We start from the raw sequence: 12,847 nt of genomic DNA, 5'->3' as shown, positions 1-12,847 counted from the left end.
TCTTTTTTTAAAGTATCAGAGCTGTCGAATGTTGTCATCAAAAGTAGACGGTGATTTCGAGACAGCAAAGCAAAGGTTAAACACATTGAAACAAGAACCTGGAAATGATGTCAAACTACAAATATATGCATTATTTAAACAGGTAGAATTAAGTCTGTTTGGTTTCAAACAAATTTGCTATAATGGTACATGTAACTTTGTTTAAGGCTACCATTGGTGCAAACAATACTAAAAGACCCGGAACTTTTAACTTTGTTGGTCAAGCCAAGTGGAATGCATGGAATGATCTCGGCCCAATGAGTAAGGTTCGAATCTTCTTTGCTTTTAAAAACATTAAACTTCTTGTTTGTACACTAGTTGGTTAAATGGTGTCTTAACGCTCTCATGTTCATGGAAGGTCAATGATGGTCAAAAGTAAACCAATTTGCCAAAGCCTTATTATCCCTTAACATTGGCTTCAATTTTTTATTGGGTTTGTTAACAGTTGTACCTCTAAATTGTTGGTGTGTGCAGTGTGTATCAGTAAAGCTGTATGCCACAGTGTAGAGCTGTTGTACACACTGCGCATTTCTGCGCTACACACTGCGATTTACACTGCGAACTGTAGATATGTCAGAATGTAGCCCACTGTAAAGTTTGAATAGACTTAAAAATCATTGTCAATTTACAAAATTGTTTGACATTTTTTAGGATGAAGCAAAAGAAGAATATGTTAAGATTGTCAAAGATCTTTCTGATGCTGAAGGTGAAGCAGAAGAAGAAGTTGGGGATGTTTCATCATCAACAGACTATCAAAACCTTATCGTAACCAAGCAAAATAATTACACAAAGATTGTGCTGAATAGGCCCACCAAGAAAAATGCATTGACTAGAGAGGTGCGTCACAAAAAATCAGAACCTCATACTGCTATTACATTTTTTTCCCCTTCATGCGTTTGTGGTCCCAGATTCACCATTCTTAAAGGGATAAAAAAATTACTAGCAGTAGGATGCTTTGCATTTTTGTTTTAGATAGGTACTAAGTGTAATGACTTGTCACTACATTTCTTTTAAAGTTTCATGTGGTAAACTATAAGCATGTTTTGATAACTTTTGTTTAACTTCTATAATTTTGTCTTTTCAACTTTATATTTTTGCCCAATCCCTTGCTACCATAACCACCAAGCCAATTAAAAGTTTTTATTAACACTTTCGGTGCCAATCTACGTATATATACGTTTAAGTAATAATGGTTCGCGGTGCCATCACACGTATATATACGTTTTAGCATTTTTTCATTGTTACGAGTGCCGTGTTGCATTTAAACTAATAGTAAACTACGTATATGTACGTACGCTCGATCTAGGCTGCATTGAGACTAAATGCGAACGTCCGCTTTGAGATTATGTTATTTTTGACCAATTAGCTTGTGATCCTGCGATCAGCTGTTTCTGACGATTTCAAGTATATTTTACGCAATATTACTAGTTTACAATGTTTTCACTGCTGGAATAATTACGGATAATGGTTCAAACTTCAATGATTTAGTGTCTGATCATTACAATTATGATGTTGTGAAGTTTTGTTTTGTCCAATTCTTATTGTTACGGCTCTGAAGAAAAGTGAAGTTATGGATACATTGGTAGTGATGTTATACGTCCACACAAACGGGATAACATGGATATGTCACTGTTTCTTGGATTCCTGTTGCTTACTGTTGTATAATTTGCAACTTTCAATTGTAATTCATGGCTTATTTAAAATTTAATAAAATCCAAAATTCTTGCGGCACCCAGTGTCCGATTGTTCAAATTAGTGCGGCGCCGAAAGTGTTATGTACCAAATATCAAGTACTATATATTTTAAAATATTTTTTTTAAAGAAATTTGTTCACAGATGTATGAGGAAATCATTGTGGCGTTAAATGAAGCAGGAAAAGATGACACGGCAGTGACGGTAATGACTGGAGCAGGAGATTATTACTGCAGTGGAAATGATCTTGGAAACTTTATGGTGATCAAGCCGGAGGAAATGCATCAAGTTGCGAAAGAATCAGGAGATTTGTTGAGGTTCTGTTTTTCATTACCTACGGTTGATTTGGAATAAAATTAATCTTAAAAATCTAGAAAAGCCTATGTTGCTTTACATATATTTTCATCTTCGTAAATTAAACCCAAAAAATGCAAATATTAAACTATTGCAAAATTCGTATTGGACACCATTTTTAGATGTGTTTATTTATTTGTACAGGCGGTATGTAAATGCGTACATTGACTTTCCGAAGCCACTTGTAGCAGCCATTAACGGACCAGCTATCGGTGTCTCAGTGACAGCATTGGGTTTGTTTGATCTTGTACTCGCATCGGAAAACGCTACATTTTCTACTCCGTTCAGTAGGTTGGGCCAGAGTCCTGAAGGTTGTTCATCTTATACATTTCCAAAGATAATGGGCCATGCAAAGGTAGTGAAATACACTTAAAGTTAACTTTTTATTTTCATATTTAAAAATATAGCAATATCTTAGCTGAATACTTATGAATTAGATAGTATATATATTTAATTAAAAATTATTTGGTGCAATTCATTTAATAACCATTTTATAAATCTGTAATGAATTGGACCAGTTAATTTTTATTATATATTTTTTCATTTTAAATTTCACAATAAGAAGCAAAACACCACGGTTTCAAACAACTTATTTTTGACTCCAGGCATGTGACATGATGCTGTTCAACAACAAACTAACTGCCACAGAGGCAAAAGAATGTGGGCTCGTCACAAAAATTTTCCCCAAAGAAAGTTTTGAAACTGATGTAATGTCTCAAGTTGAAGCAATAGCTAAGTTACCAGTTAAGGTGAGATTTCTTTTTTCCATATATTATTATCGTTATTATGCAGACATTTTTTAATGCAGCATTGATTAAACATGTAGTTATTGTTTTTGACTATATATTGTAAAACAATTTTAGCCGTAATGGAAGCATATACGCAAACCAAACAGAATGTAGGTTAATGATTGCTTTTACCTCGATAAATCCTACAATTTAAAGTTTAGTTTTTGTTTTAATATTCCAACACCCGGAAACTCCATTTAAGTCATTCGTGCAACCTGTGCCGCGACAGCGCAGTCAGACGCGTAATTTTTTATCCTTGTTATCCTTGTGTGCTGACGAGTTACCACACTTTTTAACTTTAAGTATGATGTTTGTTGTTGATATGGCTTATAATTTAGACAACCCATCAGTGAATACTGGGTTGAAGCAATGTCCGTTAAAGGTCTTGCCCAAGGACACATTCGCCGATTAGTGTTAGTACCGCCGTTCAGCATTGAACCCGAAACACTTTGGTTTCGGTCCAGGCTCCTAAACCACTGAGGCCCGAGCGTTTTAATATTCAGCGTGTCTTCTACACATTATTACTTGACTTTATGCTTTATGCATTAAAATACTACATATATGATAACTGTTAACATTTTCAATTGTTCATACATACATGATAAATCTTAACATTTTTAATTCTAGTCGCTGATTTATTCAAAAGCGTTAATGAGAGACCCAGAACTTGACCTTCTGCACAAAGTAAATGAAGCTGAATGCGATCGGTTAGTGGAAAGATGGCCATCCGAAGATTGTATTAACGCCATCATGAAATTTTTCCAAGAAAAGAACAAATAGTTCCATCTAATATACTGAAGAGTTTACAATTGTTTGTTATTATTTTTTGTCAATACAATAATTTGAGAAGCATCAAACCAATAGTCGTACAGTTGTGTCTTCTGTTTACATTGTAATGTATGCAGCAAATTGAAGCTGGATTCCTGTTAATAATTTACCAAAATTCGTTGTCCATTTACCGGATAGCTCACATTGAAGTTCTGTCTTCAGTTTTTTAGGGGTTAGGTTATATTAGTTTTGTTAAATTGTGCAATGGCAATGTTGACCAACTTTGTGTTGCTGGAAAAGTTTGAAGGATACGCCATTTTAAGAATTGCAAGACCACATAGAAAAAATGCAATGGTACCAAAGGTGAGAAGGATATACAGGTTTACAAATCATTTTAACATTAGATAAATATGACATTGTTATATTTTCAAGTAGTTATATGACAATGTTATAACATGTAAACTACTAAACATTGTCTGTTTTATTATTACTCTTTAATTGGGTACTGTAAATGAAATATTCTTCATCTGTATTATGATTTTTTAGATGTATGGAGATATTTCTAGACATCTTCGAGAAGTTTCAGATGATGAAAATATAAAAGTCGTAGTTTTGACCGGCACTGGAGAATACTTTACTAGTGGTGCAGATTTAAGTGACAGTGACCAACGTAAAAAGGGGCAGAACAAAAAGCAGCAGGCCAATCATTTTAGGTAAGATTGCTTTTTTCCAAACCATAATATATCACTATTGTTAATGCGTAACCAATTTGCTTCATAATTATAATGTGGCGATGGTATTGTCACTTTGTAAGATTTACCTATTCTTTAGGGATTGCATTGAAACACTCATAAAATACCCAAAGCCTATCATAGTTGCAGTCAATGGACCTGCTATTGGAATCGGGGTTACTTTACTTGGTTTATGTGATGTGGTGTACGCAACTGATGATGCTACATTCTTAACACCATTTAGTCGTAATGGGATGACTCCTGAGGCTTGTTCAAGTTATACCTTTCCCAAGATCATGGGATATGCTAAGGTAAAGTTCTATGTGTAGAGCGTGATGCTTCTATTAAAAAATAACTTAACAATATGGTGTATCAAAAAGAGTCAATTCAATGGTTAAATTTATTTAACGCAATGTTAAAAAGTTTTGTGTTTGGTTCATTTTTAGTTTTTGAAATTAAAAAATTGGTAGGTAAATAAATACATAAATCAGAGTATGATATGTTAAGTAAATTTATATGTGTAGGCAAATGAAATGTTGCTGTTCAATCGCATGTTCTCAGCGCATGAAGCTTATATAGCAGGTCTTGTTACTGAAGTATTTCCGAAAGAAGTTTTTATAGCCGAAGTTCAGAAACGTGTTGAGGAGTTAATTGATAATCCGATAAAGGTATTGGGGTTTGTTGCACAGTGAATGAATAAATGACACTTATTTATCTGCACATAGTGGGGCAACAACAGTCCTTATAACACACATTTTCCCATTTATACATCTTCTGCCCACTTACCAAGTATGCAACTTTGAAAGTTATTTTTTCTGCATGGTTGACGATTTGGACAACCCATTACTGACCACAGGGTTCTATCATTAAATGTCTTACCCATGGATAAACAAATCCCTAATCGTTACAGCATTAGGCATGAAATCCTTTATATTTTTAATGCAATGCAGGCACTTAACTACTAAGCCATAGCCTGCAAAAATAAGTATTTCTGTGAGATCAAAATAACATGCTTATTATTTTAACAGAGCTTGGTTTATGGAAAGCAATTGATACGTGGCCCTGAGATTCCACTTCTGCTTAAAGTAAATGACCAGGAACTTGAGCGGCTGGATGAAAGACACCAATCTGGGGATATGACCCTTCAAAGAGAAAAGTTTTTTGAGGCAAGAAAAAAAATCAAAGAAGCAAGAAAGGCAAAACTTTAACTTTTCTTGTAAAGACATTCATTTGAATGAATGAATAAATGTTACTTGATTTATCCTCGCGTGGTTGTAAAACAACAGTAACATGTCATAAACGTATTATTATAATTCATATACTTCCTGTAGTTTTAAATAATAGTAAAATCCAATGTTACAAGTTGCAATGTTAGAAGATGTACTATGCGAACCCAATTTGAAACATGCCTCAATTACTTTAATTTATCTTTTGTACATCATGTTTATTTTCTTTTTTTTTTAAATAATTGAAATTAATTCATTCCTTTTTATATTCCATTGCTTTGCAAATAATGTACTTTATCTATAATAATTTTTATGGTTCATGCAAAATATCTTTGCAGGTATTCCTAGATAATTTAGAACTAGAAAAATGCTTACTTTGGAATCTTGGAATGTCTTAAAGTAGAAGCATATCAAAATCAATGTTTTAGTGAGTAAACTGGATCTTTAATGCAATGTGAATATTATAAGCACACTTGTATACTTTTTACATTGTTACCAGATTTTTAACATCCTTTGAATTATGTATATCAGGTCAGCTGCCAAATTTTACATAACTTTTAATATACCAGAAGGATATAGGTTAAAACTTGCTGATGTCTAGTAAATACATTTCATTTGAAATAAAAGAAGGTTATGCAATTCTGCGATTCAACCGACCACAGAGGAAAAATGCAATCATACCAGAGGTGGGTTGGTTTAACGTTGTTTCAAGTCAAAAACTAAAAAAAATATTGGGTAAATGTTATTTTATTTGTGATATTATTTCATAGATGCAAGTTGCCCTCACCCACCACTTGAATCAGTTGGAAAGTGATGAAAGTGTTAAGGTGGTTGTACTTACTGGTACAGGGGAATATTACACAAGTGGAGCAGATTTTCTCGGTGGAAATTCTATGCCTGGAGATGTTGTGGATAGTCTTCAGATATTCAAGCAAGTTTTTCTTCGACCAAACAAATATTTAAATTGCTGATTCTTTAATTAAATTCAACAGAGATCTGGTCGACAGATTGATTACCTTTCCTAAACCAATCATTGCAGCTGTCAATGGTCCTGCTATTGGCATGGGTGTTACCACCTTACCATTGTGTGATGTTGTCTATGCCTCATCCAGCAGTACATTCATCACCCCATTCTCACGGATTGCTGCTGCACCGGAAGGTTGCTCATCTTACACATTTTCAAAAGCTATGGGCTATGCAAAGGTGGGGAGATGGTGTGTCTGATGTTTAATAAAAGCAATACACAGTAATGAAAACACAGTATGTCTCTAAACAGTTCAGAGAAACTGAACAAATTGTGCTTTCATTATGTACAACAAAACTAAACTGGCATCATTTTGTATTTAATACAGGCAAATGAGATGTTACTATTTAATCGCACATTATCAGCACAAGAAGCTTACACTGCAGGTCTTGTTACCGAAGTTTTTCCGAAAGAGGTTTTCAAAGCTGAAGTTCAGAAGCGTGTGGAAGAAATTATTGATAACCCAATAAAAGTAAAATTACTTTTAAGGCCATTTTCCTGCAGGAAACTATTTTGTTCATACTGAAAATGTTTGTATCTTGTTTAAAAAATGATAGAACTGGTTTTATTAAAAATTAGCATTATTATTTTTTAATAATTTTCATATAAGAAGCATGATTTTTAACAACCTTTTATATCTTAATAGTTAATCATATTACATATTTTGTTACGGTGTTAGACAACACTTTGTAATCCTATTCATTGAATTACAGAGTATGATTTATGGAAAAAGATTGATAAGAGGACCAGAGATAAAAACTTTGCTTCACGTGAATGAAGTTGAATTCAAGCGTTTAATTGAACGATTTCAGTCTGAAGATGTAGTAGTTCAGGCGATGAAATTTTTCCAGAAACGTCAAAAACTCAAGGAAGAGAGAATGGCATCCAAGCTGTAGCATCATTAATCATTATTTTATATAATTATTTCAATTCAAAGTTTTTTTATTATTTAACTCTTTAATTTTTAGGCATTTAACAATTAAAGTAATATGAATATATTTTTAAAGTCTTTATGTTATAATCGATGAAAATGGATTTGCCAACGTGTATCTGTTAGTGTAATTTTATACAGTTTTATTTTTACAGATTATGCATATAATAGCTATAATTCCGCTGTAAATACTAATATAAAAAAAATAAATGATTGTTGCTGGATTATGAGTTTTTCGACTATGGCTTGCGCACACAAGAATTCTTGGGGATGGATAATGTTATCAACATTAATAATGATTGTGAATCCACATACTCACTACACTACGTCCAATGCTCTGACACAGTGGTCAGCACGCCTGCCTCTAACCCATAGTTTTAGGTTTAAAGCCCGTTGCTGTTTCCATTGTTGACGTATGTGTGCTTGAAAAACACATTTAGCGGCAATTGATGGTCACTAATTTGGTTGTAAAAGCAATTACCCAAAAGGTTACATACGTGTATCAATTTTCTTTGGTGGTACCTGGTAAGCGAGCACATTTATTCATTCACGCATTTCCGCGGATTTTCCGTCGTTCCGTCTTTTCCGATATTCCGCGCTGCTTTATTCAGTATTTTGAATTGTAGTATCACGTATATGTGTTACAATGTGTATCTAACATGAGTAGTGAAGTCACGTCAATTTCGTAATAGTTAGACAGAAACAGTTCGCTTTAATGGGATAGAGCGTTTTGCTTTGTTTTAAATCGTAGAACGGTGCCAGAAATACGTTAGTTCTACCTTATTCATTCAGTCATATCTGAGAGTTTAAAATAATAATGACAATATGACCTAAGTTAGTTATACGGTTTGACTTGATATTACCATAACTTTTAATTTAAGAGTATTTTTTATCAAACCCAATATTAACTTAATTCACAGATCACACTATTTTTAACATTAAATATTATAAATATGAGTAGCATTCGGGTTTATGTGCGGCTACGTCCTGTCTTTTATGCTCCAGGACAAGAACCGGAAGAGACTTGCATCCGCGCAGTGTCTGGCAGAGAACTTGAAATGATTAATTGGAGGAACACAACTCAAACGGTCAATTACCAATTCGAGCAAGTGTTTGGGGAAGATACTTCCCAGGAAGAGATCTTTGGAACTGTAGTGCAGCCTCAAATGTCTCGGTTTTTAACACATTTGGAGAATGTTTCAGTGTTTGCATACGGCCCAACAGGTTCAGGAAAAACTCACACTATTCTTGGAACCGATGATTCGCCCGGTTTTATTCCGAGAGTAATGCAGAGTTTATTCACCAGAGTTCGACAAAACAATGAACCTGGAGCCCAAACACTTTCAATGTCTTACATAGAGATATACCAGGAGAATATTCTCGACCTGCTGTCTACATCTAAGAAATCATTTACTCTTAAAGAAGATAAAAATAAAAGTATTATCATTCCCGGAATTACTGAGAAAGTTATTGATAATTTTGAAAGTTTTGAGAGTGTGTTTGTACCAGCCTCAAAAAATAGAAGAGTGGAAAAAACAAAGCTTAATGAAAGATCAAGTCGTTCACATGCTATACTTATCATCAAACTTTACTCAAAAAATAATACTATTCCTGGAAAATGTCAAGTTGCAAAGTTGTCCATCATTGATTTGGCTGGATCTGAAGATAATAGAAGAACTGGTAATGCTGGCGTCCGTTTAAAGGAATCAGGTGCAATCAATGCATCGTTACATGTTTTAAGTAAGGTGGTAGATGCTTTGTGTTCCAGCAAGCCAGTACGGATTCCTTACCGTGATAGTAAACTAACACGGCTTCTTCAAGACTCTTTAGGTGGCTCTTCACACACTGCTCTTGTGTTGAATGTATCACCAGAACTTTCTTCTTTATTAGACACCCAGAGTGCTTTGAATTTTGCCTCCAAGTCCAAGCAGGTAGTAAACAAGCCATTTGGAGTTAAGGTGTTTGCTGATGCACCTTTACTTGCACCACAAAAAGACACCAAGCAACAAAACATAAGTGAAGAATGTAAAGAAAACATAGTAGAAACTAGCTTTTTACATCCATCTACCAAGCAACATCCCAAGAAACATAAGTTAGAAATGCTGGAAAAGGCCATTCTTGCAAAGCAGCATGTCTCTGCTAAAAAGAAAAAGCTTGTGTCATTAAATGAGAGCGAAAAGAATGTAACGTCCATAGAAACAATTAAGGATATCCGGGATTCTGCTTTTCAATTCAAACTTTTCAAAGAACATATTGTATCTGATCAAAATGAAGAATTTAAAGAACCTCCAGTATGTGATAACAGATCTTCTGAAACAGAATGTTTTGTGGAACTGAAACAAACTTCTAAATGCTTGCATCCTAACTTAGTACTTACTCCCAAGTGCAAATTATCAAAAACTAGTAAAGTGTTTACACTAAGTGTTAAGAAATAAGTTTGAAGTTTTATGTTGTTTTTTTAATTGTCCTTTTCAAAACAGATGGTTGCTTTATTTCTAAATGTAAATTTACTACTTAGATACAGTGTAAGTGTATATGTAAAGCCAAAACATGTATGAAGACTTTATTACTTTATTACATTGTGTAGGCCAGTTTCTGTGCGATTCCATAAACTAGGCCTTCAGGATTTTTTAGTGCTTGTTGATGTAAAATAAGCTCTTTTCATTCTGCATGAAATGATTGAACTTCTGTATAAATTTCAAATGTGTTTTCTATTTTGACACGATTGTAGATTGTATTGTCCGAGTACAACTATGGTGTATTTCATTTGATTTGTAGCATGGATTAGTTGCATGCAGAGTTCCACCAATATATTTAGGTATACAGTTTATATTTGTACAAAATGTTATAAGGCACTGCATTACATAACTGCCATTTTAGGCAACTGATGATCAACAATTAAAATTAGGTAAAAATAAGTTAACTGCACTGGTACATGTTCTGTATGTTGGGCACAGTATGATTCGGCAGTTTCACCATTTGGTGCTGGTTTCAAAGTGCGGCTGTCCTTCTCAGTATGCTGTTCGATACAAATCCAGTTTCATGTCAAGTCTTCCTGCTGACACATTGTGGAAATCAACCTCTCCCACAACAAAGCGATCTGGCAGAGGCAAACGTGCTGTTGTAAAAAAGAAAATTGACCTGGGGAAGGGGAAGATATTAGGAGAGGGAACTGTTGGTATGGAATGGCCAGGACTGAATGCTCCCCTTGGTAATAAGATCAGAAGGCGAGAAGAAAGTGAACAAAATGAATTCCTGGCCAAGCAAGAGGAGAATAAGAATGCCAAAAAATTACAAAGACAGAAGTTTGCAGCTGATCGTGGATGGACAGGGGGTCAGTGGGGAGGACTCAAGTTTGGTCCACCTGAACCTGCAGAAGGTCATTCGTATGAAGACTTCAGCTGTGTCTTGTTGAATGTGGCGCGTGTTTCTCATATGAGCATGGAGCGTGGAAGAATCTACTCCATGCGATCAGGTGTTGCCATCGGTAATGGTAACGGGTTGATAGGAGTAGGTGGAGCTACAGCTCCCACTATCGTATCATCAGTGAGGAAAGCCAGGATAAAAGCGATCAATCGTCTTCAGTTTTTTGAAAGGTTAGATTTTTAACACAATAATAAACAAGTTAAAAAAATACAGTTATTGAATATACATTCGGTAATATTTGTTTGGATGCGACACTATAAAATCAAACTGCTTAGATAAAAATGACGGTGCAACAATGCATAGATTTTCCATAGAAAAAAGGTTACCCAACTTTGACCATTTCTAGTTCCCAAACTATTAAATAATTTTTTTTAGGTTTTTTTTTGTTGTTGTATAAAAATATTTGAACTACAGACTTTGTTATATGTATATGTAATAGTTTTCTTTTACTTCACGAACTCCTATTTACACATTTTTTCAAAACTGTTTTATTTATTAAAACGTTGTTGAAATACATGTCTAATAAGCTTAATATACAGGTGGGAGGAAAGAACAGTATTTGAAGATGTTTATGTGAATCATCACAAAACGTGGATGTACATCAGGAAGCAACCTGCTGGGTATGGTTTAAGATGTCACCGGGCAATAAGGGACATGTGCAAACTAATTGGTAAGAAAAATCATTGTGGAAAGTGTCACCATAAATTATATCATTTCTATCTATCGTGTATTTTTTTGGGAGATTTTGTTGGTTATTACTTTAGGTAGTTGCCGATTCATTTTTTTGTATGCTTTGGAAAGAAAAATCATTGTGGAATGTGTCACTATAAATTCTATCATTTCTATGTATCGTGTATTTTTTTGGAGAGATTTTGTTGGTTATTACTTTAGGTAGTTGCCGAATTCATTTTTTTGTATGCTTTGGAAAAAGGATTTTATTTTATGCTTGAATAAAAAACTTAGCTTTATTGTTTTTCTACAAAAAATTTAAGGTGTATTTTAAATGATGATTAATAAATATTATATTGCTTTCAGGAATTAAAGACATTTATGTCAAAATTGAAGGTTCTAAAACCATGCTGAATCTTGTAAAGTGTTTCTTTAAGGGACTTCGTACGCAAGAAACGTATGAGCAGAAGGCCAATCGCGTCGGTTATCACATTGTCGAATTTGACCAACTGCGGCATAACTTTCCAGTTGTGCTCGCTTCGCCATCTAGCGGCGAAGTAAATACCGAACCTTACAACGACTACGAAGAATACATGAACCAAGAACTGGTGCTGCGTGATCAGCGAAAAAGAGATCCAGAAAAGTGGTCGTCATTTTATAAAGCAGTAATGCCACACGCTCGTGGCCCGCCCGTGTTACCGCCAATGCCTGTTCCCTCGCTACTCGGCGACATTAAGAATTTAAAAGTCGATTGACGAAATATACCATACGCTTCGTTGTAAAATTGTACTTCATGGCAAGCAGTTGAAAACAACCGTGTAGCTAGTAGTTCCACTAAGTCGTTTCCTTCTTTACATGGAACTGGTCGATATGAAACACGATATGAAAATAGTGACGTGTGCATGTCACTGCAGCTGAACTAAAAGGAAGCCACAGCCTACAGTTACAGTGAAGTTGCCATTCACCTTACAAATTTGTTTGTATGATACTAGCAGCTTAACTGTAGTAATAGTTCACATGGTGTTACAGTTTAAAAGCAGCGATCGTCAAAGCTAATGACTTTCCACTAATCGATTATTGCTGTGCGGCGCAAAGCTATTGTAATAGAAAGCGTATGCCTACTGGTATCTGTTGCGCAAATATCATAAATTATTTTGTGTTGCGCTTTGACAAGCAGGAAGAACTCCTTCGGTTGGACA

General features: G+C 34.6%; 4 protein-coding genes across 7 annotated transcripts in view; all 4 read left to right on the top strand.

Moving 5' to 3' along the window:
* Positions 1-3,862, top strand: part of LOC100182323 (enoyl-CoA delta isomerase 2, mitochondrial) — a 6,170-nt gene extending 2,308 nt beyond the window's left edge. For 2 of the 3 annotated variants that reach the window (XM_026833824.1, XM_009859711.3), the window contains exons 6-9: positions 1,876-2,048; positions 2,230-2,440; positions 2,691-2,834; positions 3,501-3,862. In XM_026833824.1, coding sequence (XP_026689625.1) covers positions 1,876-2,048; positions 2,230-2,440; positions 2,691-2,834; positions 3,501-3,653 — 681 coding nt within the window. In that variant the 3' untranslated portion in view covers positions 3,654-3,862. Of the gene's footprint in view, positions 1-13; positions 143-206; positions 306-690; positions 877-1,875; positions 2,049-2,229; positions 2,441-2,690; positions 2,835-3,500 lie in introns of those variants that run through there. The other variant, XM_002126560.4, reaches the window with a different exon arrangement.
* A 43-nt stretch (positions 3,863-3,905) lies between these two features.
* On the top strand, positions 3,906-5,580 carry LOC100179990 (enoyl-CoA delta isomerase 2, mitochondrial). Its single transcript, XM_002126616.4, has 5 exons — positions 3,906-4,004; positions 4,188-4,354; positions 4,473-4,683; positions 4,897-5,040; positions 5,401-5,580. The coding sequence occupies exons 1-5, from the start codon at positions 3,906-3,908 to the stop codon at positions 5,578-5,580; spliced, it is 801 nt and encodes a 266-aa protein (XP_002126652.1).
* Positions 5,581-5,814: 234 nt separating this feature from the next.
* On the top strand, positions 5,815-7,778 carry LOC100185555 (enoyl-CoA delta isomerase 2, mitochondrial-like). 2 transcript variants are annotated; one of them, XM_026833827.1, is made up of 6 exons: positions 5,815-6,025; positions 6,168-6,284; positions 6,369-6,529; positions 6,591-6,801; positions 6,951-7,094; positions 7,336-7,778. In XM_026833827.1, the coding sequence occupies exons 2-6, from the start codon at positions 6,192-6,194 to the stop codon at positions 7,516-7,518; spliced, it is 792 nt and encodes a 263-aa protein (XP_026689628.1). In that variant the 5' UTR covers positions 5,815-6,025; positions 6,168-6,191; the 3' UTR covers positions 7,519-7,778. The 2 variants fall into 2 exon arrangements, with proteins under 2 accessions (XP_026689628.1, XP_026689627.1); XM_026833826.1 differs by lacking the exon at positions 5,815-6,025 and having other exon boundaries at positions 6,134-6,284.
* Positions 7,779-8,477: 699 nt separating this feature from the next.
* On the top strand, positions 8,478-12,432 carry LOC100183191 (kinesin-like protein klp-20). Its single transcript, XM_002121404.5, has 4 exons — positions 8,478-9,985; positions 10,434-11,149; positions 11,519-11,649; positions 12,015-12,432. Exons 1-4 carry the CDS (start codon positions 8,507-8,509, stop codon positions 12,401-12,403), a joined length of 2,715 nt encoding a protein of 904 aa, XP_002121440.3. The 5' UTR covers positions 8,478-8,506; the 3' UTR covers positions 12,404-12,432.
* The last annotated feature ends 415 nt before the right edge of the window (positions 12,433-12,847 follow it).

The sequence above is a fragment of the Ciona intestinalis genome, chromosome 3 (assembly GCF_000224145.3).
Source record: "Ciona intestinalis chromosome 3, KH, whole genome shotgun sequence".
Classification (NCBI taxonomy): domain Eukaryota; kingdom Metazoa; phylum Chordata; class Ascidiacea; order Phlebobranchia; family Cionidae; genus Ciona; species Ciona intestinalis.
This window is presented reverse-complemented; position numbering and strand designations above follow the sequence as displayed.